The sequence below is a fragment of the Vipera ursinii genome, assembly GCF_947247035.1.
Source record: "Vipera ursinii genome assembly, chromosome: 2".
Lineage (NCBI taxonomy): Eukaryota > Metazoa > Chordata > Lepidosauria > Squamata > Viperidae > Vipera > Vipera ursinii.
The window spans coordinates 192436999-192461916 of NC_139513.1; the positions used below are offsets into that span (position 1 = coordinate 192436999).

At 38.7% G+C, this 24918-nt stretch overlaps 2 protein-coding genes across 3 annotated transcripts; both read left to right on the forward strand.

Moving 5' to 3' along the window:
• Positions 1-719: 719 nt before the first annotated feature.
• Positions 720-1637, forward strand: LOC310634937 (olfactory receptor 2A5-like; the record flags this gene model as incomplete). Its single annotated transcript, XM_083353473.1, has 1 exon — positions 720-1637. The coding sequence occupies one exon, from the start codon at positions 720-722 to the stop codon at positions 1635-1637; it is 918 nt and encodes a 305-aa protein (XP_083209599.1).
• Positions 1638-9862: 8225 nt separating this feature from the next.
• LOC310633932 (glutathione S-transferase kappa 1-like) lies at positions 9863-23774 on the forward strand. Of its 2 annotated transcripts, none has more exons than XR_014491119.1 (8): positions 9863-10113; positions 12629-12710; positions 15792-15920; positions 16115-16215; positions 17833-17868; positions 19060-19176; positions 20433-20529; positions 22953-23774. XR_014491119.1 is itself a non-coding variant. In XM_083351928.1 (8 exons), exons 1-8 carry the CDS (start codon positions 9973-9975, stop codon positions 22994-22996), a joined length of 744 nt encoding a protein of 247 aa, XP_083208054.1. In that variant the 5' UTR covers positions 9863-9972; the 3' UTR covers positions 22997-23766. The 2 variants fall into 2 exon arrangements, 1 of the variants encoding a protein (XP_083208054.1); XM_083351928.1 differs by having other exon boundaries at positions 20436-20529; positions 22953-23766.
• The last annotated feature ends 1144 nt before the right edge of the window (positions 23775-24918 follow it).

Here is a 24918-nt window from a genome sequence, read left to right on the forward strand (position 1 = left end):
TTGGGCCAGAAAAAATGGTTTTCTAGACTAAAATCTGCACAAAATGGTTTGTTGCACTTCTCTTCAAACTTAACCAATAACCAAATATATGTATGTATGTATTTTAGTAAATTACCATTATTCCTAGAGAACAGCAAATCTCTCATGTACACTAATTTTCATGGTCCCTTGATGCACTGCTTTATTTTATTAGACACATAGTTTTGATGAAATAAATGGGGCTGTGTTTGCATTGAATATGCTCCCCCCACATTTTATTATCTTTATCGCATTTCATTTGAACAATTTGTTTCTAATTCTTTCACTTGACTTTGCTTTGGATGACTAACATTTCTGCTGATTATGAAGAGATGTTTGGTTTTCTATTTGTTTATTAGTTGTATGCCACACAGAGTCACTTTATTGTAAGATGGATGGTCATATCAATGTGACAAATACATAAATAACTACATAAGTTATTGATCTGAAATGGACTAACAACACTGCAGGAAAAAATGGGGTTTCCTAGTGATAAATAGAGAAAAAAAGAAATGCATGTAGATCAAGGATATTTGGTAAACGTATTTAACCCTATCTTTTATAGGAATAATTGCATTTCAGATATTGAGTCTACTTCTTTTTTTGACAGCAGTGGATGTGACTGATATTCATTGCTCCAGACATACTATAGTTGACAGGATTTCCCTCTTGTGTGTGTAAAACGAGACCAGGACGCTGTAATGGCAAACCAAACCTATGTGGTTGAATTCCATCTGCTTGGCCTTTCCAGAAGCTTGAAGATCCGTCTTTTATTGCTTGGACTTTTTTCAATTGTCTATGCTCTCACTCTCGTGGGCAACACAATCATCTTAATGCTCATATGGTTGGATGCCCGACTCCACACCCCTATGTATTTCTTCCTGAGCCATCTGGCCTGTGTGGACCTCTGCTATACTTCCAGCACCATCCCCCAGATGCTGACCAACCTTCAAAGCCCAGGACAAGCCATCTCAGTGGTTAGATGTGCCATGCAGATGTATATCTTTCTAGCCTTGGCCACAGCAGAGTGCTTTCTCCTGGCAGTGATGGCCTATGATAGATATGTGGCAATATGCCATCCATTGCACTACACAGTCCTCATGAACAAAAGAATGTGCATCTTTATGGCCATGACATGCTGGACTAGTGGCCTTGTCCTCCCAGTGGCCCATACAGTTCTCACTTGGCAGTTGCCGTTCTGTGGCTCTAACCTGATAGATCACTATTTTTGTGAAATGCCAGCTTTGCTGAAGCTGGCATGTGCTGATACCAGAGTTATTGAAAAGATTACCTCTGTGGGATGCATTTTTACCTTGCTTATTCCTATCACTTTTATCATGATGACTTATATCCGCATTCTAGCAGCCATCTTGAAAATCCAATCTGCACAAGGGCAGCACAAAGCTTTCTCCACATGTGGTTCCCATATGACAGTTGTGGTGCTTTTCTATGGTAGTGCCATAATTATGTACATGAGACCTAAATCCAGTCACTCTCCAGGCCAGGACAAAATGATTTCTCTGTTTTATAGCGTTGTCATTCCTTTGTGCAATCCCATTATTTACAGTTTGAAGAATGGGGATATGAAAACAGCCTTGGCTAAAATCCTGCAGTTCTGAAGGCTTTGTGGAGTGCCAAACAAACATCTTGTAGTGGTCTATAAACTCTGGATTGTTTCTTCTTTTGGGCAACAGTTCTTTATTGTTTCAGGCAGGAACTTTCTGCTAACTTATATTGTCACTTTTTTAATATATTATTCTGTTGGATTTTTATTTTCTCATATTATTATTGTTTTAATGCTTTTATTTGCGGGTCTGTGACCATAATAAAGATTGATTGATAGGGATTACAGGGTCGTAAAAAAGGGAGTTTTACTCATGATAGGGATTTAATTTGAAATCTTCTAGGAAATAGTCTGTTCAGATTTGTGATCCCACTCTTTCTAGAATTGAGAATCTACTTGAAAATTTTGAAACAAAATCTTCAGTCATTGCATTCATTAAATAAATATTTGCTGAAAAAAATACTGTAGTGCAGTAGCAACAGGAGCTGACATGTACTGAGGTTACTTAAACAAATTGGAGATTTGCTCAGATGGCAATATAATGGTACTATTTTGCTCTGGGTTCTCAGGGCATACCCTCATAGGATCTTTGCACCACTCCAAGATAAATTTTGCATCAATTTGATCTCTGCAATTGTCATTAGGGCTCAGCTCCTGAGCTGATTTATTTCTACTTGAGACACAGTGGTGGTTTCCTTACAGGTAACCCTCATGCTAGAGATTCATTGGCTGCGGTTACATAATCCAGATGTGCACTGGAAACCAGAAACAATTTCTTTCCATTACCAAAATATCAACAACACACTGAGAGGTCTTTATGCTTTTATTTGAAGCATGCTGTAAGGGACAGAAAGATGGAGAGCCTTGTCTAATAAATGGTGGAGAGTATTGGAAAGGGAATAAAAACCACACTATTCCAGACAATTGCTTAGCAGCAGTTTCAACAAGGCAGTTGTATTCTCTGCCATTGCAAAGAGCTGTCCCAAGTGAAACCACATGCAGTAGTCCAACTGAGTGATGCCAAAGAATGGATCACTCACTTGTCCGGGAACAACGTATCCACTATAAATGGTCAAAGGTCTTTTAGGCATAGCTTCCACCTCAGTGGTGGGATTCAAATATGTCAATAACTGGTTTTCTGTGTGGATGCCGCTTCAGGAAGTCCATTCTGGGCCTGGGCAACAAAAAATTAGCTACTGGTTCTGCCGAAGTGGTGCAAACCGGCTGAATCCCACCACTGTTCCACCTGTTCTTTCGGCAGAAGCTATGAACCTTCAGAGTAGCTTTCAGGGAAAGTATAAGCCCTTCTAGATCAATAGCTAGAATACCCATGGCTTCGGGGTTGACAGTAATTTTGTCTTGCTAGGATTCAATCTCAGCCAGTTTTACCCCATCCAGTACCTCATGGACTCTAGCAATTCTCCACTGTATCTCCAGCTCAGCCTGGGACAGAAATGCAAAGCTAGATATCATCATGTTGATACCAAATCCCCAACAGATAGTTATTCTAAAGTCTTTGTGCAGAGGTTAAACAAGATGTGAGAGGATCAATTTCTGGGGTCCTCCAGATTGGGGTGCCCGAGGGCAAAACCGCTCCACCTGCAGCTAAACTACCAGGAAAGATCAGAACTCCTGCAGAAAGTTTCTCCAACCTGCAGCCTTCACAGATGGCCCAAATGAATGCCATAATTAATTGTATTAAATACTACTGAAAAATGTAACACGCAAAAAAAGGTGCATTGTAACCCTGAAAGATTTGCTACAGGTCATCCACTAGAGCAACCAATCTGGTTTGAGCCCCATACCCAGAGATCCAAACAATCTGTTTCACTCAGGATCCCAATCATCTTCCCAAGAAATGAATTGGAAATTGTCCAATAGTTTTCCAGGATTGCTGAGTAAAGATATAGCTTTTTGAGAAAAGCTACGTCTTAACCTCCTTCAAGAGACCCACCTGGATATCTTAACTTGAAGGAGCAATCTATACTCTCTTTAGAAGGAAGTTATTGATCCTTCTGTAACTAAAATTGAAACTAAATAATGAGTCAAAAGAGATTTCAAACTCCTGTGACTATTTTTAAAACAATTATAGCAAACAGCCAAATGTATGCCTCATGGATTTAAATTGGGGATTCGTACGTTTTATTTATTATATGTACTGACATTCAAGTCTTAATATTTTATTCCATAGTGAAGAATCTTTGATTAAGAATACAGAGTAATAATCCTTACTTGCCTCGTCTTCCCTATCTTGTGCATGGATGCCAAATTTTCTGTTTAAATTCAGTTACAAGCAGACAGGAGGGAATATCTTTGAAGCACTGCATTGCCAGCAAGCACCATAAGGAATTTAAAGCCATCATTTTAACAGAACAGAATAACAAGTGTTGGGAGGGACTTTGAAAGTCTTCTAATCCAACCCCTTCCTCAGGCAGGAGACCCTATACTATTCCGGACAAATGGTTGTCCAATCTCTTCTTTAAAAACCTCCAGTGATGCAGCACCCACAACTTCTGATTAATTGTTCTGTCAGGAAATTTCTCCTAAATTTTAGGTTGGTTCTCTCCTTGATTAATTTCCATGCATTGCTTCTTGTCCTGCGTTCAGATGCTTTGGAGAATCGGTTGACCCCCTCTTAGTGGCAGCCCCTTAGATATTGGAAGACTGTTCTCATGTCACCCTTAAAGGACAAATGACTGTCCAGTCTCTTCTTACAAACTTCCAGTGTTGGAACATTCACAACTTCTGGAGGCAAGTTGTTTCACTGATTAATTTTTCTAACTGTCGGGAAATTTCTCCTTAGTTCTAGGTTATTTCTCTCCTTGATTAGTTTCCATCCACTGCTTCTTGTCCTGCCTTCAGGTACTTTGTGGTGACCCCTGAGATATTGGAACACTGCTATCATGTCATCCCTACTCTTCTTTTCATTAAACTACACATAGCAAATTCCAGCAACTGTTCTTTATATGTTTTAGCCCCCAGTCTCCTAATCATCTTTGTTGCTCTTCTCTGCACTCTTTCTAGAGTTTCAACATCTTTTTTTACATTGTGTTGGCCTTTTTTGGCAGCTGCAGCACATTGCTGGCTGATATTTAAATGATTGTCCACTAGGACACCAAGACCCCTCTCAGTTACTACTATTGAGCAAGGTATCATATATGCTATACCTGTGCATTTGGTTTTTCTTGCCTAAATGTAGAACCTTACTTTTTTCACCATTAAATTTCATTTTGTTAAATAATACCCAAAGTTCAAGTCTGTCAAGATCCTTCTGTATCTGAAGCCTATCTTCTGGAGTGTTGGCTATTCCTGGCAGCTTGGTGTTATCTGCAAATTTGATGAGTTCCCCGTCTATCCCCTCATCCAAATCATTGATGTTGAAGAGCACTGGCCCTAAAACAGAGCCTTGGGGTACCCCACTGCATACTTCCCACTATGAAGATGCAGTTACATTGATGTCTACACATTGAGTGTGATTGGTCAGCCAGTTACGAATCCTGTGATTGGTCAGCCAGTTACGAATCCATCTGGTGGTGATGCTGTCTAACACACATGTCTCTATTTTATCAAGTAGTAGGTTGTGGTCTACTTTATCAAATGCTTTACTGAAGTCCAAGTAAATTATACCCACAGCATTTCTCTGGTCCACTAATTTTGTCACTTTATCAAAGAATGTAAGATTTATCTGTCATGACCTGTTTTTTGACAAGCCCATTTGGGGTTTTGGTTATGACTTTATTTGCCTGTAAGTATTCATTCTAGGTTTTCCCCCTTTCTGCAAAACATAGTAATGGGGTTTCTATTCTCTCATTGAGTCTACATAAAGAATCAATATAGGCAAAGTTTTACAATTTTCACAGAATGTTTGGTATATGTATTTAATCCTATCTTTTATAGGATTCATGATTTCAGATATTAAACCAATTTCTTTTTTGACAGCAATGAAGTGACTGATATTCACTGCCCCAGACTTACTGTAATTGTCAGAATTTCCCCCTTGTGCATGTAAAATGAGACTGGGAAGTGATAATGGCATACCAAACCTATGTGTCTGAATTCCATTTGTTTGGCATTTCCAGAAGCTTGAAAATCTGTCTTTTATTGCTTGGACTTTTTTTCAATTGCCTATGCTCTGAATTCCCAACTCCACACCCCCATGTATTTCTTCTTGAGCCATCTGGCCTGTATGGACCTCTGCTATACTTCCAGCACAGTCCCCCAGATGCTGGACAACATTCAAAGCCCTAAACAAGCCACCTCAGTGGTTGGATGTGCTATGCAGATGTATATGTTTCTGGCCTTGGCCACAGCAGAGTGTTTTCTCCTGGTAGTGATGGCCTGTGATAGATATGTGGAAATATGCCATCCACTACACTACAGAGTCTTCATGAACAAAAGAATGTGAATCTTTTTGGCCATGACATGCTGGACTTGTGGCCTTGTCCTTCCAGTGGTCACTTGGCAGTTGCCATTCTGTGGCCCTAATTTGATAGATCATTGTCACTCTCTTATGCAATCCCATTATTTATAATTTGAAAAATAAGCATATGAAAACAGCTTTGGCTAGGATACTGCAGTTCTGAAAGCTTTGTGGAGCACCAAACAAAAAATAAGATGCATTGTAGTGGTCTATAAACTCCACACTGTTTCTTCTTTCAGGCAATCGTTCTTATGGTTTCAGGCAGGATATTTCTGCTATCTTTGATTGTTGCTGTTTTTATTTATTTATATCACTGATGATAAAGACATAATCTGGAATCTTCTAGGAAATATTCTGTTCATATCCTGAGTCCTTCGGGAGAAGGGTGGTATATAAATATTATTAAATAAATAAATAAATAAATATTTATGATTCCACTCTTTCTAGGAGTAAGTGAGAATTTACTTGAAAATTTTGAAATGAACATTTTAGTCATTACATTCATTAAATGATTGCTGCAGAAAAATACTGTAGTGCAGAAGCAACAGGAACTGACATGTACAGATGTTACTTAAATTGATTTTTGCTCAGATGACAATATAATGGTACTATTTTGTTCTGGTTTCTCAGGACATTCTCTCACAAAATCAATTTTGCATCAGTTTAATCTCTGCAATTGTCATTTGGGCTCAGCTACTGAGCTGATTTATTTCTACCTCAAGACAGTATGTTTGAAAGAATAAACACAATCTTTTGCTTGAAAATATTAAACCAGAAGAATGATGTGGATAACCTCTCTTCAATGAATTTAAAAAATGGATTTGTTGTTATTGTCAAAGATTTCATAAGAAGTTACAGTGATAATGTCAGGGCTTTTTTTTGTCATAGAATGCTCAGAATGGAGTTCCGGCACCTTTTTTGGATGGAACCTTGTAGGGTAGGCAAGGCGGGTTGCATGACATGTGTGAGTTCCGGCACCTTTTTCTTTCACAAAAAAAGCACTGGATAATGTAATCAGTGACATGGATAATTTTTCAATGCTGGAATTACAACAGATTAGATAACATTTTGCTTGATGGAGTTTGTGGGAAGTACATACCCTACTGGAATGAAACGTGCTTCAAGTTGTAAATAGCTGGGATTCAACAGGTTCCGTTGACGTCAGAGCCATGTAGCATTTCACAAATGTAAGGTTTGACCAAACCTCACTTTGAAGCTCACTTTTTAAATACTGTTTATTAAAGACTGAAAACTTTAAGAACTGTTGGGTTGTATTTGCTGGATGAATTCCCCTTCAAACTGTTAAGAAAGAAAACTATGTATTTAAAATTTTGTAACAATTTTTTTGGGAATATATATACCCACAAGATGAGCACAGCATTAATTTTAGAAAGTTTAAATGGCTCAGTGGGTTAGGAGGCTGAGCTTGTCGATCAGAAGGTCGGCAGTTTGGCGGGTTGAATCCCGAGGGCTGCGTAACAGAGCGCCTGTTACTCGTCCCAGCTTCTGCCAACCTAGCAGTTCGAAAGCACGTAAAAATGCTAGTAGAAAAATAGGGACCACTGCGGTGGGAAGGTAACAGCGTTTCGTGCGCCTTTGGAGTCTATTCATGCCGGCCACATGACCATGGAGACGTCCTCAGACAAGCGCTGGCTCTTTGGCTTTGAAACAGAGATGAGCACCGGCCCCTAGAGTCGGAAAGGACTAGCACGCATGTGCGGGGGAACCTTTACCTTTACTTTACCTTTATACCCACAAGATGAGCACAGCATTAATTTTAGAAAGTTTAAATAGACTAGTCACTAGGGGTTCAGATGGATTTGATTTCAGATTTTGAAATTAATTAAAATAACCCTTTTTTCGTGGGAAATGTCTGTATGCTTATATCTAAACAACTAATAAAATGACTTGAAGGTTGGACACCAGAGGGCACTAGCAGGAAATAAAGGAAATTTTGGGGGAATGGGCTAAAGGTGTAATCTGCTACAACAGAACTTGGAAACTGATATTGATGAAGAGCAATCCACTGAATAAAACTGAAACTAATTGGAACATGAATTTTAAAACGATAGTCTATGAAAAAAGTTGGAAATAATAGACTTACAAATAAAACTGGAAGATGATTAAATAATTACAAATATTAAACCAGAAGAATGATGTGGATAACCTCTCTTCAATGAATTTAAAAAACAGATTTGTTGTAATTGTCAAAGATTTCATAAGAAGTTACAGTGATAATGTAATCAGTGACATGGATAATTTTTCAATGCTGGAATTACAACAGATTAGATAAAGATGCCAATAACGAGAAAATTGGTAAAAAAAAGAATATGAGAAAGGAGATGTTTGGACTTCACTGGAGGGAACTAAAAAGTGTGGGGAAAAAGAAACCCCCCCCCCCCCACAAAATTGGTTTATTGCTCAAGTTTCATATAAATGGGCTGCTATTTTTGGTAATGTTTGATGGATTTTTACTGATTAGGACTGTATGATGATGTTTTTAAAATTTTATTTGAAAATGGGATAGGGAGATTTGTTTAAATAGAAAATGAAATGTACAGATAAATGGAAAAGGAGAGATTCAAAAATGTTTATTAATATAATTTGTATGTTATGTTGTTATTTCTGATAACCTGAATGCACTTTTGTTGTTAAGATGGAATGATAAAACCTAAAGATTTGAATGTAGAGAATGTGTTTGAGGTATGGAATGAAGAAGTGATTGGGGGTTTTTCATTTGAGAAATGTGGGTAAGTTGTTGGGGTTGATTGTACTTGCTGAAGAGATGGACACTTTTTCCTTTCTTCTGCTCTGTTCATTTTTAATATATTTTTACTGTATGTAGACTGTTTTCAGTTTTATTTGTGTAATTCTTTATAAAATTATTGCAAAAAATAAACGTTTTAATGAAATAAAACACAAACTCTTGGAAACTGTCATAGGGGCCTGCAGTTCTCATTCTAAATAAAGTCTTTTTGAATGTTTAAATCTTTTTCTCTCGCTCAATCTGTTGCTGCTTATGTCTAACTTGCTTCCTAATATATTCAATGTTGTTATTGTTATTTATTTAAATTTACTGACTCCCAATTCCAGTTAATTATAGGTCGGATACAAAAAACATAAAAATAGGTAAAAACGTTAAATCAAACAGACAATTCAAACTAAAATAAGACAACAAAATCAACAAAACACGGCCTTCCTCATAAACTCTCACAGATTATTTTAATTTGCTGTATTTTCAGATGTGCTAGCTGCAGGAGAGCTTGCAACAACTACTGCCATTCCGTGCCTGGAAACAGAGGTGCAAACATTGCAGAAAATACATAAGGGATCTTGGTTTTTTTAGAAACTGCTCATAAAAGACGAGTCGTTCATTTTCCGTTGTTACAGTGAGACAACAGGAAAGAAATAGAACGCATCTCTTAATGACATTTCTTAAAAATCCCATTTATATCCCGCCCTTCTCCGAAGACTCAGGGCGGCTTACAATCTAAGAAGCACAAACCAATGTGCTTAGAAGTAGCCTTCATTCTATGTATATGCCTGCTTATTAGGGCTTTCGCCCCCCCCCCCCAGCGGCATTTTACAAAGTCAGCTTATTGCCCCCAACAATACGATTGTGGAATGCTAACAATCCTGGATACCTGATGACCAGGAAATAAACTATCCTCAATCTAGCATAGTCCAAAGGATACATTACGCATTCCCGTATTTCTCAAATCTAATACATCCGAAGGTCGCGCGTGTCTGTGTGCAGCTACTTTTCCCTTGTTGCACTCAGGCTCCCGTGAGTGTGGAGGGACTGGCGACTTGCTCCGAGCAAAGCCAGTTGTCGTTGTTACTGTAATTGTTGCTGCTGCTGCTGCTACCTACGTGTCGCTTCCCCGCCTTCCTCCGCGTCCTGAAAGGCATCGCCGGAGTGGAGGAGGTTGGGCTCTGAAAGCTACACGTGACAGACGTAAAGCGCGTCATGTTGACCCACAGGCTCGCTCTCCTTCGCTTGGCTTTCCGACGCAGCATGGCTTCTGCGCGCCAGAGCTCCGGGGTCAGCAAGAAGAAAGTGGAGTGTTTCTACGATGTCCTGTCCCCCTACTCCTGGCTTGGCTTTGAGGTAAGCGCGCTGCAAAAAGCTGTATTAAAGCAAGCCATTCCCTTTTACCTTGTGTCTTTCAAATCAAGCAGTTTGTATGTTGCTCGGAAGCCTATACTACCTGTTGGTCCTAGGGCTTCAGTCCGATTTCTTGCCCTGTTAGCTGAGATTTGGAGTAGGCGAGCAGTAACATTTTTGCAGTTTCTTTAAAAAAAAATGCGATTATAATTAACCGCAGCGTAGACTTAGAAGAGTAAATCTGCAGTACAAAAAAAAAAAACCTGCTTTGATTCCTGTATTGCAGGTTCAGATGACCGGAACTTTCTTGTTTCTCCAGTGTCATGCCGTTTGCTAATGTGGAGATGCACGGTAGCAACACTGGATGATGGCCCAAAGGTGTTTTTTACCCTCCAAAAAAAGCACTTTTGGGGCAACAGTGACCTGGATGATTTGAGAATCTCCATAGAAGGCGGGTGTTGGCATTTTGCAAACGGGGCCTTTTTGTACTTACAACCACAATTGAGCCCATAATTTTTATTGAGACATTTGTTAAGTAAGTTTTACCCCATTTTACGACCCTTCTTGCCACAATTGGTAAATGAATCTGGCTTCCCCATTGACTTTGCTTGTCAAAAGGTGGCAAAAAGTGATCACATGACCTTGAGACACGGCAATGGTCATAAGTTCCCAAGCATCTCAGTTTTGATCACATGATCATGGGGATGCTACAAAGGTTATAACTGAAAAATGGTCATAAGTTGTTTTTTCAGTGCTGTTGTAACTTTGAACGGTCACTTAATGAACTGTTGTAAGTTGAGGATTACCTGTATCTGTCAGTACAAGACTTCCCCCAAGCTCTGTTGCCCTTGACAAAAGTTTGCAACTTCTGGATAATGTTCAGTATGCTGTAAAATTCTCATCTGGAAATACTCCAGGCTAGAAAAAATGGGTGTCAGCAATGATCACAAAGCTTCTAGGACTTTCTTGTTTCGACTTTGACCCACTTTTCTGTGGCTGCTGAAAACATTGCAACATTTGTCAGGTCTGCACTATATATATGGATTGTGAGTATGTTGGGACTTTGGAACTATTTGTGAATATGGGGTATGTTGGATGAAAGCAAATCCTGATATATATATATGAATATTTCAAAATACACTTGTCAAGCGGGAAGTGGATCATCCAGTTCACTTGCACATATCACACATATGGATTCATTATATACACTAGGGCCAGCATATTTTGTCTGCCCAATCCAAGACTAGATATTTAGGGGTTTCTGCATCTTTTTGCTGCCATCTAGTGGTGATCCCTATTTCTGCAGCCCCTATATGGGGATACTTGAAGTGCAGCACCTTAATGTGAAATTTGGTGAGATATGATGTCAATATGAATATTCAAAACCAGATTGATCTATTTCATCGGTCATAGTAGTCAAGAGTACTGTGCTGTGTACAGTATTCTAATCTTGTATATGATTACACAATATGGCTTACACTACCAGGATATCCATAAACCTAATATATTATTTCCAAACTTTATTCATTTCACCTTGGGAATGTATTAAAATAAGTTTAACCACTGCTTGCATTTTTCAGTGCAATTGTAATTCCTGCTGTGGAAGAGCTGGTTTGCAACTAAACCAAATGGGTAACCATCCCAGATACTAATATAATAAAGATAGGTTTTTTTAAAAAAATAGCCACAGTTTTTATTTAGGTCCTGTGATACTTTACTTTTACTGGATTTATAGCCTAATAAACTACATCTGTTTTTCAACGAACATATTATGACCTTCTATGATAGTGTAGCCTACAAAGGTGCATACCAAATGATAAACTTGTTTGCTTCTTGAGTATTGTCTTTAAATAGATGCATGGAGAACCATTGTGGTGTAGAGGTTAAAGCATTGGACTACTAGGGACATGGAAGCCCAGCTTCTAGTCCATCCAATCTATGGAAATTCTGAGTGAATTTGGGCTAGTCCTCTCAGATCAATCTACATTGCAGAACTATTGTGGGGAAAAATAGGAGGAAAGAATGCTGTGTATGCTCCTGAATGAAAAATGGAATATAAATAAAATATATTTGTGATAGCTCTGTTTTCCTATTGCAGGAGTACACAAATTCTTTTGTTGCTTTACATTTTCTGATTTCTAGTTCTTAATACAGGTCCTTGGTTTACAACATTTGTTTAGTGATAGTGACTTTTGACTGTTTTCCCCCCCGTGGTCACATGATCAAAATTCAGCCACTTGGCAATTGGCTAATATTTATGATGGGTACAGTGGCCTGGTGTCATGGGATCACTTTTTGCGACTTTTTGACAAGCAGAAATCAATGGGGAAGCCAGATTCACTTAATAACCATGTTGCTAACATAACATCTGCACTGATTCATTTAACGACCGTGGCAAGAAAGGTCATAGAATGTGGCAAAACTCACTTGAATGTCTCACTTAGCAATGGAAATTTTGGGCTCAATTGTGATCATAAGTCGAGGACCACTGTAATAATACTCCCTGTCATCTCTGTAGATTATTTGCAGGTACCGTTCCATCTGGAATCTAGATCTGCATTTACGTCCAGTTTTCCTTTCGGGGATAATGAATGCCACTGGTAAGCACTTAATTGTTCAACTGAGCTTAGATGAAGATTAGACACACTCCTGTAGCAACTAATTACAAAAATGGAATTACAAAACTAGATCAAAGAGATTGGTGAAGTATTGCATGTTTGTTTTTCTCATGTCTTTCTTTAAAGGCAATTTGAACTAGCTCTATTATATATATGTGTGTGTGTGTGTTTGTATATGTATATGCATAGTATATATGGATAGAAAGCTGTCTAAAATGATGATTTTAGGGAACTAGAGGCTAAAACATGAAGAATGGTTGCAGGAATTGGGTATGTCTAGTTGCAGGACTAGGGGAGAGCTGATAGCAGTGTTCCAATATCTCAGGGGTTGCCACAAAGAAGTGGGAGTCAAGCTATTCTCCAAATCACCAGAGGGCAGGGCAAGAAGAAATGGATGGAAACTATTCAAGAAGAGAAGCAACCTAGAATAAAGGAGAAATTTCCTAACATTGAGAACAATCGACCAGTGGAATGGCTTGCCTTCAGAAGTTGTGGATGTCCCATCACTGGAGGCTTTTAAGAAGAGACTGGACAGCTATTTCTCTGAAATGGTCCAGGGTTTACCTGCTTGTGCAGAGGTTGGAGTAGAAGACCTCCAAAGTCCCTTCCATCTCTATTATTCTGTATTCTGTATATGCGTTGGCTGTAAGTTGCTTTTTAAAATTTCCCTTAACATCTTCTTTGGAACCCTCATGCTTTCTAAACTATTAACATCTTGGTCTATTTTTGAAGAACTCTTCAAGTGACTCAAAACGTATACTGGATTGGCCGTTTTAAACCTTAGTTTAAACATTGATAAATGCACTTTCCCTTTTTTCTTCTTTATGCCTGGTCCTTTAGTCCCCTCTAGAGTTTATTTGCAACATTCAAAGAATCTCAGTTCCTAATAAGGATTTAATTCTGTTCTCACTAATGTATGTTATATATATTTTTTCCAAACTGTAAATGTTCTAAATTTATTCCTTCCTTTTCACTTTTTGTTAATATGTTGTTTTATACCAAGGGTGTCAAACTTGCAATGTCACGCGATGTGTTGCGATGTATTGCGACTTTTTTTCCATTGCCGGCAATGGGGTGGGCATAGTTTTGCCATGATGCATCCGGCCCGCTGGCTGGCAGTTTGACACCCCTGTTTTATACTGTTAAAAGTCTGTGTTAAAAAATCCATATATCAAAGAAAAAAAATAGAACTCACCGGGTGTCAAATTAAACTTGTCATTTTTTAATATCTCGTATCCATGAGATCCTTAAATTGATCATTTAGCAATTAGTAATTAGAAATAAGTGCAGATGTATTATTTTCCTTTTTAAAGGCTTTGTTGGGTTGTGAGCAAGATCACAGCTGATGCTCAATCCTGTTGGGAATTGCCGCTGTCTAGTATGATTTGTTCATAGTTAACTGTGGACTTGGCTATTCTGTAACAACTAATTTTGGTTGAATTTCTTAAAAGTTAAAAAAAACCATATAATCTCTTCTCTCTGTTAAAATGAAGTCTGCAGTATTCAGGTTTCCATAATCCTGTCCAAACCTAGAATATTAGCTTTCCGTATTTTGTTGGATGGGAAATAACCACAAACACAAAAGAAAAGGTTTACTATCATTGTGCCGATCAATTAGCCGATCAATGACAAGGATCTTTAACATCTCCTTGCAAACAGCCTGTGTACCATCATGCTTGAAAGCAGCCACCATTGTCCCAGTCCCAAAGAAAACAGTAATCGAGTGCCTAAATGACTACAGACCTATTGCATTAACGTCTGTAGTGATGAAATGCTTCAAAAGACTGGTTCTCCAACATCTTAGGACATCAACATCTTCCACTGGATTTCGACAAACATCAGTTTGCCTACAGGGGGAATAGGTTGACAGACAATGCCATAGCTACTGCCTTACATTCTGTAGCAAGCCATCTGTAGCTTTTCATAGACTATAGCTTGGCTTTCAACACTATTCTGCCGAGCATCCTTATTGAAAAGCTGACTGACTTGAATTTTCCCCCCTCCATCTGTGATTGGATTAAAGACTTTCTCAGGGACCGGCTACAAACAGTGAGGGTTGGGTCTGTTTCATCCACCCCTCTGAAGCTTTGCATGGGCTCGCCACAGGGCTGCGTGCTTAGCCCCTACCTGTACTCACTGTACACATACGATTGTGTATCGTTCGACCCATCCACCGCGATCATTAAGTTTGCAGATGATATCACTGTAGTGGGTCTTATTACAGGTGGAGATGAAATGGGGGAGGTACAAAAACTATCCTTTTGGTGTTTAGAGAACAACTTGCACCTGAACATTGGCAAGACAAAGGAGATGGTGCTAGACTTCAGGAGGAAAAGAGAGGAACCTGTCCCACTTTACGTCGGATGGGGGGTCTGTGTGGAGAGAGTTTCCTGCTTTAAATTCCTGGGAGTCTACCTCTGTGAAGATCTTACCTGGAAAGTCAATACAACCCAGGTGGCCAGAAAGGCCCAACAGAGACTCCACTTCCTCAGGGTCTTGTGGAAGAACAGGATAGAACAATGACTAATGACCTTCTTTTACCAGTCTACTATAGAGAGCGTCCTCTCGCACTGTATTGTGGTTTGGTATGCTGGCCTGACAGTCGCGGGTAGGAAAATATTAGAGAGGGTGGTGAGCACAGCACAAAACATCGTTGGCTTTCCCCTGACACCACTGGATGACATCGCCAGGTCTCGCTGCCTTGGAAGAGTGTGGAAAATTCTCAGGGATGTCTCACACCCTGGTTGGTACCTCTTTGTTCTCCTACTATCCGGTAGGAGATACAGAAGTATAGCCAGCCGTACCAACAGGCTGAAGAACAGCTTCTATCCATGGACTGTCAGGCTCTTGAACAGGAAATAACTATGTATGATTGACTTGCGAGGCTGGTGTGTTCTGCAATTAGCTCACATGGGGTAACAAGATGGTGGGTTGTTGTCACTGTGAGTTGGGGGGGGACGAAGGGAGACTCAGCCAATCTCACTGTACACATGTTGTACTTTGATAATAAAGGGTCATTCATCTATTAAATTACATTTTGTGACATGCTGTCTTTTGCAACAGGGAACCAGCCTCCAGCAAAGATTCCCAAGAAAGGAGAGTATTTGCTAAAGGATGTCAGTCGAATGGCAAAGTATTGCCAAGTACCATTAAATATACCAAAGGATTTTGTAAACTCTGTGATAGTGAAAGGTAATGAAAGAGATTATTTTCTTCAAATTGGTGACAGTTAGGCATTTGGGAAATGATGGTTTCTTCCCATGTGGAAGACATCAGGAAGTGAAAAGTCAAAAATGTCCTTTTAAAAGTAAGGGTGGGTTTGTCCCCCCATCAGCATTTGTACAGCTTCTCTAGTGCACTTTTGTGTCTGTCTCTGCTGTCTACAGGAAGTCTGTCTGCCATGCGTTTCATCACTGCTGTGGATATAGCAGAACCTCAGTTTCTAGAGTCTGTTTCTAGAGAACTCTGGATGCGCATTTGGTCCAGGGTAAGTATTGAGCTCTTGCACACATATGCATCTCTCTTGGCATTTCTCTGTCCTTTCTGATGATCTTTTTTGGATACTTGAAATCATCTGAATGAGACCTGCACTCATGTCAGTTAACTAAGCCAACTACAGAACTATATTGGGACCACCAGAAATTTATTTTTAAAGACCCATTTAAATGAATAGGGCAATCTGAAGTTTCAGCTATATCTAATTTTTCTTTTCATTCTCCCCCTTCTCTTTTGGGTAGGTTAAATTGGGGGAATTGGACCTAATTTAATTACCGTATTTTCCGGCATATAAGACGACTGGGCGTATAAGATGACCCCCTACATTTCCTGTTAAATTATAGGGTTTGGGCTATACTCGCCGTATAAGACTACCCCTCTTCCAATGCACACCAAATAAAAATTAAAAAACATCAGATTTGATTTTAATATGGTAATTTTAATTCAAATGCTTATGACATGCAGGTGCTTAGTAGGAAAACTGTCACTTATAAACATAAGGCTGTTTGTCATCAAACATGTAAACATAAAACAGTGCAAGTGGATTAAACTATAATAATAATAATAATAATAATAATAATAATAATAATAATAATAATAATAATAAGAAGAAGAAGAAGAAGAAGAAGAAGAAGAAGAAGAAGAAGAAGAAGAAGAAGAAGAAGAAGAAGAAGAAGAAGAAGTAGTACTTGGAGGGGACCTCCAAGCTTGACTCCCTCTTCTTTGTGGCAGCCCCTGATTCCAGCAACCATTCCCTATTTTCCTAATTCACTTTTTCACTTTTCCTAATTCACTCTAAAGCTTTCCCTGCAGAGCCTTAAGTAACACAAGCTGCCTGCAATTAGTGCAGGTTCGCATCCCACCAGGCTCAAGGTTGACTCAGCTTTCCATCCTTCCAAGGTAGGTAAAATGAGGACCCAGATTGTTGGGGGCAATAAGCTGACTTTGTAATAATGCCACTTGGGGGGGGTGAAAGCCCTAATAAACAGGCATATACACAGAATGAAGGCTATTGCTAAGCACATTGATTTGTGCTTTAAATTGTAAGCCACCCTGAGTCTTCGGAGAAGGGCAGGATATAAATGGGATTTTTTAAAAAAAAAGACCAAATGGGAGATCCGCTCCAGGTTTTCCAGCCAGCCCGCCCAGTTCCTGAGTCAAATGTGTCCTTAGACCTAAGGACTGGCTGCTGCCTTCCCCACCTGCCTTTCAAGTTGGGATATACTACAGCTGCTCTTCAACTTTAGAAGGAAAGACGCCCAGACCCCAGCCTGTAAAAAATCACAGACTGCAGCTTCTTCTCCAATTGGTCCCGCTTTCCCTGCGCAGACTAAATGGGAGATCCGCTCCAGGTTTTCCAGCCAGCCCTGTCCCTAAATTTTCAGCACCTGGCGTATAAGACTACCCCTGACTTTTGAGAAGATTTTCATGGGTTAAAAAGTAGTCTTATACGCCAGAAACTACGGTACATTAGACGAAATCAGGCCAACAAAGGCAATTGTTGTCCACCATGATTTTTGTTCAGTTTTATTTTCTTATCTCACTATTTCCATGACCCATCTTATCCACAAGGTTTAATAACCATTTGCCATATTTTTTGTTTTTCCAGGATGAAGACATAGTTCAGCCAGAAAGTATATTATCAGTAAGTTCCTGCTCTTCTCTCGTTCTTTTCCTGCAGGTGGTTCAGATGCAAAAGGTTGGGTCTGTGCTGCTGGCTGGATAATTTTGAAAGATGTTTAAATTGGGGAGTGTTTTAGATGCCTTCCCTTCCCACTCTGTTATCCTCAGTATGGAACTCTTGTACTCTAGAATTTCCTTTGGGAGCAGTATTGCTGACAGTGGAGACTCCATGCACGAGCGACCTTGTGTGGCTTCGTTGTCTCCTTCAGTCATGAATTCTTCGAAGGATGTAGAAGTGTTTTACTCTTTTAACATTGGCAAACTGGGAGAAAATAAGTTTGGCAATAGCATTATCAGTAGGTCTGGTGCATGGAAATGCAGTTTTCCTAGGTCTAAGAATAATAAGAATTCCCTATGATCTATGGCTTATTTTTCTAAAGTATTGTGTATTATTTAATTTATATGGTGGATGATCTCAAGGTCAATAAATACTTTGCATGTTGAGTGTCCCAGGTTCATTCCTATAATTTTTAGTCAGAAAAATCTCAGCCTAACACACTGGAGACCCCCAGAGAGAAGAGGAAAATTCTAGCTAGGACTAATTTTGGAACAATTACAAATAATAATAATAATAATCCAGAATCTGGTAGTACTTTTATGACTAATAATTTATTAAGAAAGGGCCTCAGTTTTCATATGCATTCCATTCGTCATGAATTGCAGCTGACAAGAACCTAGGCTTTTTCATAACATTTGTTGCTCAGAAAAGGTGCTACCAGACTCCTTGTGATTGTGGATAGATTGGCATCTTAATGTTGGAATAAAGAAAGAGAACATTGAAAACAAGGACTGTCTTCTTTATAGAGGTTTTAACAACTTTTGTAATTAAGGATAGAAATTACATAATTACCAAGAAAACAAAAAGAAGGTGTTGGAACAATTCCAGTTGGGTCATAGTGTAGTATGTTCCCTCTTTGCTAGGGCCATTTGCTTTCCAGTTCAATTAAGAAGTACTTAAGTAATTTTGTAAACCTCCTGTTTCCATTATAGTATCTCAAGTGGTTAAGAAGTCTTAGTACTTAGGTAATTTTGTAAACCTCCTGTTTCCATTATAGTATCTCAAGTGGTTTATATGTGTCTCAGTGTGGAAAGCTGAGGTTTTAATCCAGTCAACCTGGGCTACATCTTTAGGATATTTGTCTTTTTTTGTCAGGCTGCAGAAAAGGCAGGTTTGCCCTCAGCCAAAAGCCAGGAGCTTCTGAAAATGAGCACTTCACCTGAGGTGAAGAATCGCCTGAAAGAGACAACAGATGAGGCTCTGAAGTTTGGGGTAAGGGCCAACGTTTTATGAAATATACTTTCCAATCTGAAGCTGAAGCTCAAATACTTTTGGCCACCTAATGAGAACAGAGGACTCATTGAAAAAGACCCTGATGTTGTGAAAGATTGAAGGCAAAAGGATGAGGATGGGAGAAGATGAGATGGCTAGATAGCGTTGACTCAATGAACATGAATTTGGGCAAACTGGGAGGACGGGGGACTTGACAGGTCCATGGGGTTGCAAAGAATCAGAAACGACGTAATGACTGAACAACAACAAATCTTCCAGGCAGTCCATTTTTAGAAGATGCGGGATCTTGGGAAGCTGAATTCTTATGCTCTGAAGAGCAACTTTGTTGGATAATGAAATTACTTTAGAAGACGGGTATCACCTGTGAGCCTTCTGGCTTGTTTTTCTGCATTTTTTTAGCTATTGTCCAGAGCTAGCATTGAAATATTGCTGCCAGATTCATGAAGAGCAGGGCAGATGGGCAACTTCATGATAAAATAACAATAGCAGCAGCAAGATGACTGCCTGTTACTTCCCATTGAGTTATTTCACTAAACTATTCCATGCACAGTAGATGATGACGTTTGAACTGATGTGAAATAATGCATAAGTTCTGTTTTATGAGGACTGATGTATACTTGTGTGCAACATTACTGCAGTGAAAAGCAGTGAGCATAATCCATATTTGGGCCAATGGGATATAAGTAGGGTTTGCCTAGGAGCAATCGCACAGGTGCCTCTTAATCTCACTTAAGCTTTACAGTCTAAGCTAAAATGCGCCAGCACCTACAGAAGTACAGAGAGTTGGCAAATGGCATTCAGAACTATGAAAAACAGTGATACATAGAATAGTCAAAAAGTTGACAAAAGGCAAAAACTTCCTAAAGTTGGGAGATTTTGCAAAGCATGGCAGTTGATCTATCTTTCCTTTTATGGCTTCTGTTTTTTCCTCATCCAGGTGAGCAGGTGAACTTTGATGGTATTTGAACACATTTCCCTACAAAATAGCATTGGTGTGCAGGCACAGGAGAATTGGACCCATTTCCCAGTTCTTCGATGGATGGGTGGAATCAATAATGTGCAATTTAAAAAATAAAACTTTAAAAACTGTCCTTGGGAAATGCTGATTAAATGTGCAACCACCTAATACAGAAGCTAATTGACATATTTGAACTCTTCTGGTTTGCATCTGTTACCATGAATTAGTTAGATGAAGCAAAATTTTCTACTTATATCTTGTGTTGGGTTTTCCCAAGTAGGCATTTGGACTGCCATGTTTTGTTATCCAGACTGACGGACAACCCCAGCTTTTCTTTGGTTCAGATCGTGTAGAACTACTGGGGAGTGTTTTGGGTGAGTGTTATTAATATTTTTGTTGAGAATTATTGAGTTTTCTTTAGGTTCCACCACATTACAAAAGAGGATTTTGTTTGCTTGTACCTTCCATAAAAAATGAAAAAAAAAAGACGAAAACCTTGAATGTCCTAGGTTTTGGGGAAAATATTTTGCTTCTATTATCACTTAACAATATGGAAGTTGTTTGCCATTGCCTTTTAGCTTTTTTTATGTTCCTGTGTTGCCCTAAAACTGTTTAGCTTTCTCAAAACACTCAAGTTGACATCATCCAGCTGAGTTCCCTGATATTTAAAACAGCTTGCTATTACCCTACTCTGTTTCTGAGGACCTTAGAAGGCACATACGGGTAATCCTCAACTTACAATAGTTGATTTAGCGACCATTCAAGGTTACAACAGCATTGAAAAAAATGACTCATGACCATTTTTCAACACAACCTTTGTAGCATCCTCTTGGTCATGTGATCAAAATTCAGAAGCTTAGCATCTGACTCATATTTATGACATTTCCAGTGTCCCAGGGTTACTTATTCACCTTTTGTGACCTTCTGATAAGCAAAGTCATAAAAAGCCAATTCATTTAATAACTGTGGCATAAAATGGGGCAAAATTCACTTAACAACTGTCTTGCTTAGCAATAGAAATTTTGGGCTGAGTTGGGGTCATAAATCAAGGAGTGCCTGTATAAGTGTTGTGTTCACAGAATACTAGAAAGAAAGAAGTGAAATATTATCCCTGACCGAGAATTTACTAAAGAGATGCCAAAAATTCCCATATAAATTAAACATTATGTAAATAGGTATGTAATTTATTATTTTATAATTCTACTCTTGTTCTAAAGCTCATGAAAGAGAAAGAAAGAACTCAGTTTTTTCCTGACTATTGATGCTTTGATCCAAGTTGTTTTTTCACTTTTGGGAATTGCTTTAGATAACAAAAATAAGAATGCAAAAGAGTCTGAATGAAACTCCACTGGGAAAAACCTGGAGCAGATAAATTTGGAGTACAGAGTAATTCTTTTGCTAAACCGCCAACTTCCTTTACAGGGGAAACAGCCTGTTTTGATGTTTTTATAATTTAATTGGTTTTTTAGTGAAAATGTTGTTAAAGTTGCTCTTCTGTGCATTTTAATTTGGAAGTACTGTTTGAATACAGAAACATTTTGAGTTGTTGAAAACAGTCTAAAATTGGATAAGATCACCCAGAGTTTCAACTAGACAGCAAGTAACATGTTGCAGATACTAGAAGAAAGCTGCTGGAATATAGTGGCTAGAAACATCCTCTGTCCAAAAGCAGTTAAAAATCGTTACAGCTGAGAATATCAAACAGATTTGGTACAGCCATTGATATGGATCTAAGCCTCATTCATTTATTATTGAAACAGAAGCATTCAGTAAGCACTGCTCTCGGATGAGATCACTCAAATAGTGGCAGTGTCTGCAGGCAGTTATGCATTATATATATATATGTAATACCTGGAGATGTGGACTGGATTAGGCTGACTTCTGAAGTCAGACAGACTCTTTGGGAAGGTGGCTTTATAAGATAGAATCCCTGCAACTGTGTCCTGAATTGGACTGAAATAACCTTTTAATATAACCTGCATGTCAGAGTACTCCAGAAAGGAAGACGCTGATCTGTATAAACAGGATTTATATATATTTTACACTTTTACAAGTGGATGTCTTTCTATCATGCCAAAAACCAAGTTATGAGAGGATAACACAAATAGTAAAATGTCTGTGCAATGTGTTAACTAGATCAGGGTTGTCAAACTCACAACGTCACGTGATGTGTCGTGACATATCGCAACTTTTTTGCCATTGCCCGCAGTGGGGTGGGCGCGGTTTTGCTATGATCTATATGGCCCGCAGGCTGGCAGTTTGAGACCTCTGCTCTAGATCAACCATATATCAGATCTTTTGTTGAGGTCTCAAAGCTTTATTTTGCTTTGGAACAAAGCTCTTCTATTTCTTTCATTCTGAAAGAGTTTTTAGGACCTTTGATAAAAATAGATTAGAGTAGATACAGATCATGCTTTGGACTCAAGTCTTGAATCCAGTTGGGCAGCCTGGAATATTGAGTCAAACTGGATCTTGTGAGGTAATAAAGCAAATTTAATACCATTTTGTACTAATAATTAGAGGTTTGTGAAATAGGTCAAGCTCAAAACATTTTAAGCTTAAAACACATTTCAGTTTTGCCAGAGGTGTTTGTTAAATGGCCCTTGAGCAGGGTTAGAACACTTTAGTAAGATGAGGGCAACGCTTCTGTGCTCAAAATCTTTCAGACCTGAAAGTTTGTAGTGTAGGATGAGATGTAATTACATTTATCCTCATTTGTGGCTTTAACCTGTTTCTTTTTAAGTCCTCTTTTGTTTTCTGAATTTGATCTTTTGTTTGGTATTGATTTTCTTTGCAGGGGAGAAGTGGCTGGGCCCCGTTCCCACATCGTCTAAACTCTAGTTCTCAGGAGCAGTGAGAAAATCAGCCTGCTAAAATTATAAACCTCCCGTCCTTTCTACTTCTACAAGATGACTGGCATTTGAACTGGCTTAATATAAAAGATCATGATTGTCTTCAAATATCATGCAAGTGTCAAGATAGAAGCTCTCAGAGCAGGGAGCTGTTATATACCTTCTTGCAACCATTGAGTACCAGGATCTAGATGGCTCCTAAAGTAACGAATTGTCATGGAAAGGTCCAGGAGTTCAGTTCCTGGTAGAATAACATCTGGTTACCTGCAGTTGATGATTCCCCCAAAAGATGAAACTGGTCACCTGGTGGTCAGGAGAACTGTCAATTTCCATGCATTAGGAGTCTTCAGGGTTCAGGATGCTTGTCTGCAAGAATTGTTTTCTCTGTCTTTCACCCTGTAACCCAGCCTCCACAGCAATGAGCTATAAAAAGTCTAGTTGAGAAAAGCACCTGTCTGTTAAAACATTGGTGGTCACCATCATTTATATAATACTGAATTTTACACCTTCTTGTTTAGCAAGAGCATTGTTCCGGCAACTTTTGTCTTTAAGGGAAATAGTTTCTAAATAGGTGTATGTGAAAGAGAGAGATGCTGTGAAAATTACTGATTGCTGCCTTCTCATTCAGATGAATTTTCATACAATTACGGTAGTATTACTCTCACTCCATCTTGCATTGAACTTGGGCATGAGAAGTTTGCTCATGTATGTATGTGCATTTGGTCAGAAAATGATTTTGTATTACCGTTTTATTTGCAAACGGCCACTGACCAAGGTAGTTGCTAACTGAAGAGTGATTGAATATCCCACCTTTTATCTATGAGCACTGATTGACTCATGATGTTCCCTACTTGTTTTCTGTGTTTCAGTGAAGGAATCAGAGGTTATCATCAAACTGGAACAGAAATACTGCACTGGAAACACCCATTAATTTGAATGTGTTGTGATGTATGTCAGTGGTGTGTTACACATGTTTATGAGTACTAATATAACCATTATATGATCATTTGATTTGAAAGGCCAGCTGTGAGGGAGGGAATGTCCATTATAACACAAATTCCAGTACTCATACGGAATTTATTTAATTTATTTCATTTATGTGTTATTGTCATTCAATAAGTGATAGAAATGATATCCTTTACATAAATTGAGTTGATAGAAACAATTTTTCATTTTCATGGTGACATCATTACACAAATGGTATAGATCACTATAATACAAATGACGTAAAATCAGCATAAATTAACTGCAGAATATTTTGAAGCTATGGACTTTTAAGGAGATGCCCCAGATAGAAATTTGGTCAACGACCTCCGAAATAATCTGAATGAGGTACTCGAATGGTGTCTGCAAAACTAGTTTCATTGTAATATGGAAACTTCTCTTTCAGTTGTTTCTTACATGTTTTTATTATTTCTTTCTTTCTTGGCCCTGGAAAACCTGTTGTATGAGTAATAACACAGAACCACTAGGAATGACTGTCATTTTAGGGCATGTATTAAGCCAGTTATAAAAATCATTGCAGGTGGTATGGGACTTGAGTGCACATAGCTGGGGGCATCTATTGATTGAAAGGCAGAAGTTTATAATATGCAAATTTGCATTTCTGTGGAAGGGCAAAGTTTGAGGAAAGGGGCAAGAGATAGTTTAAGGGATGGGTTAAATGAATTCCCACTTGCTCGTGAGAAGGGTTTATGAAAACATCTCAGATTGCTGCACCATTCAAGCAAGTTAAGAAGTTTTCTGATTCAAATACAATTGAGAACAATCTTTGATTGAGAACAAGAGATTTTTAAACTAGTTCAGCAAAAAGAAAAGGTTGCAAAGATCTTTGTGCCTTCTATTCACACTGTGCTTTTTTTTGCTCAGATTTTCTTGTAGTAGCTATTATCTTCTTCTTTTGACTGATAA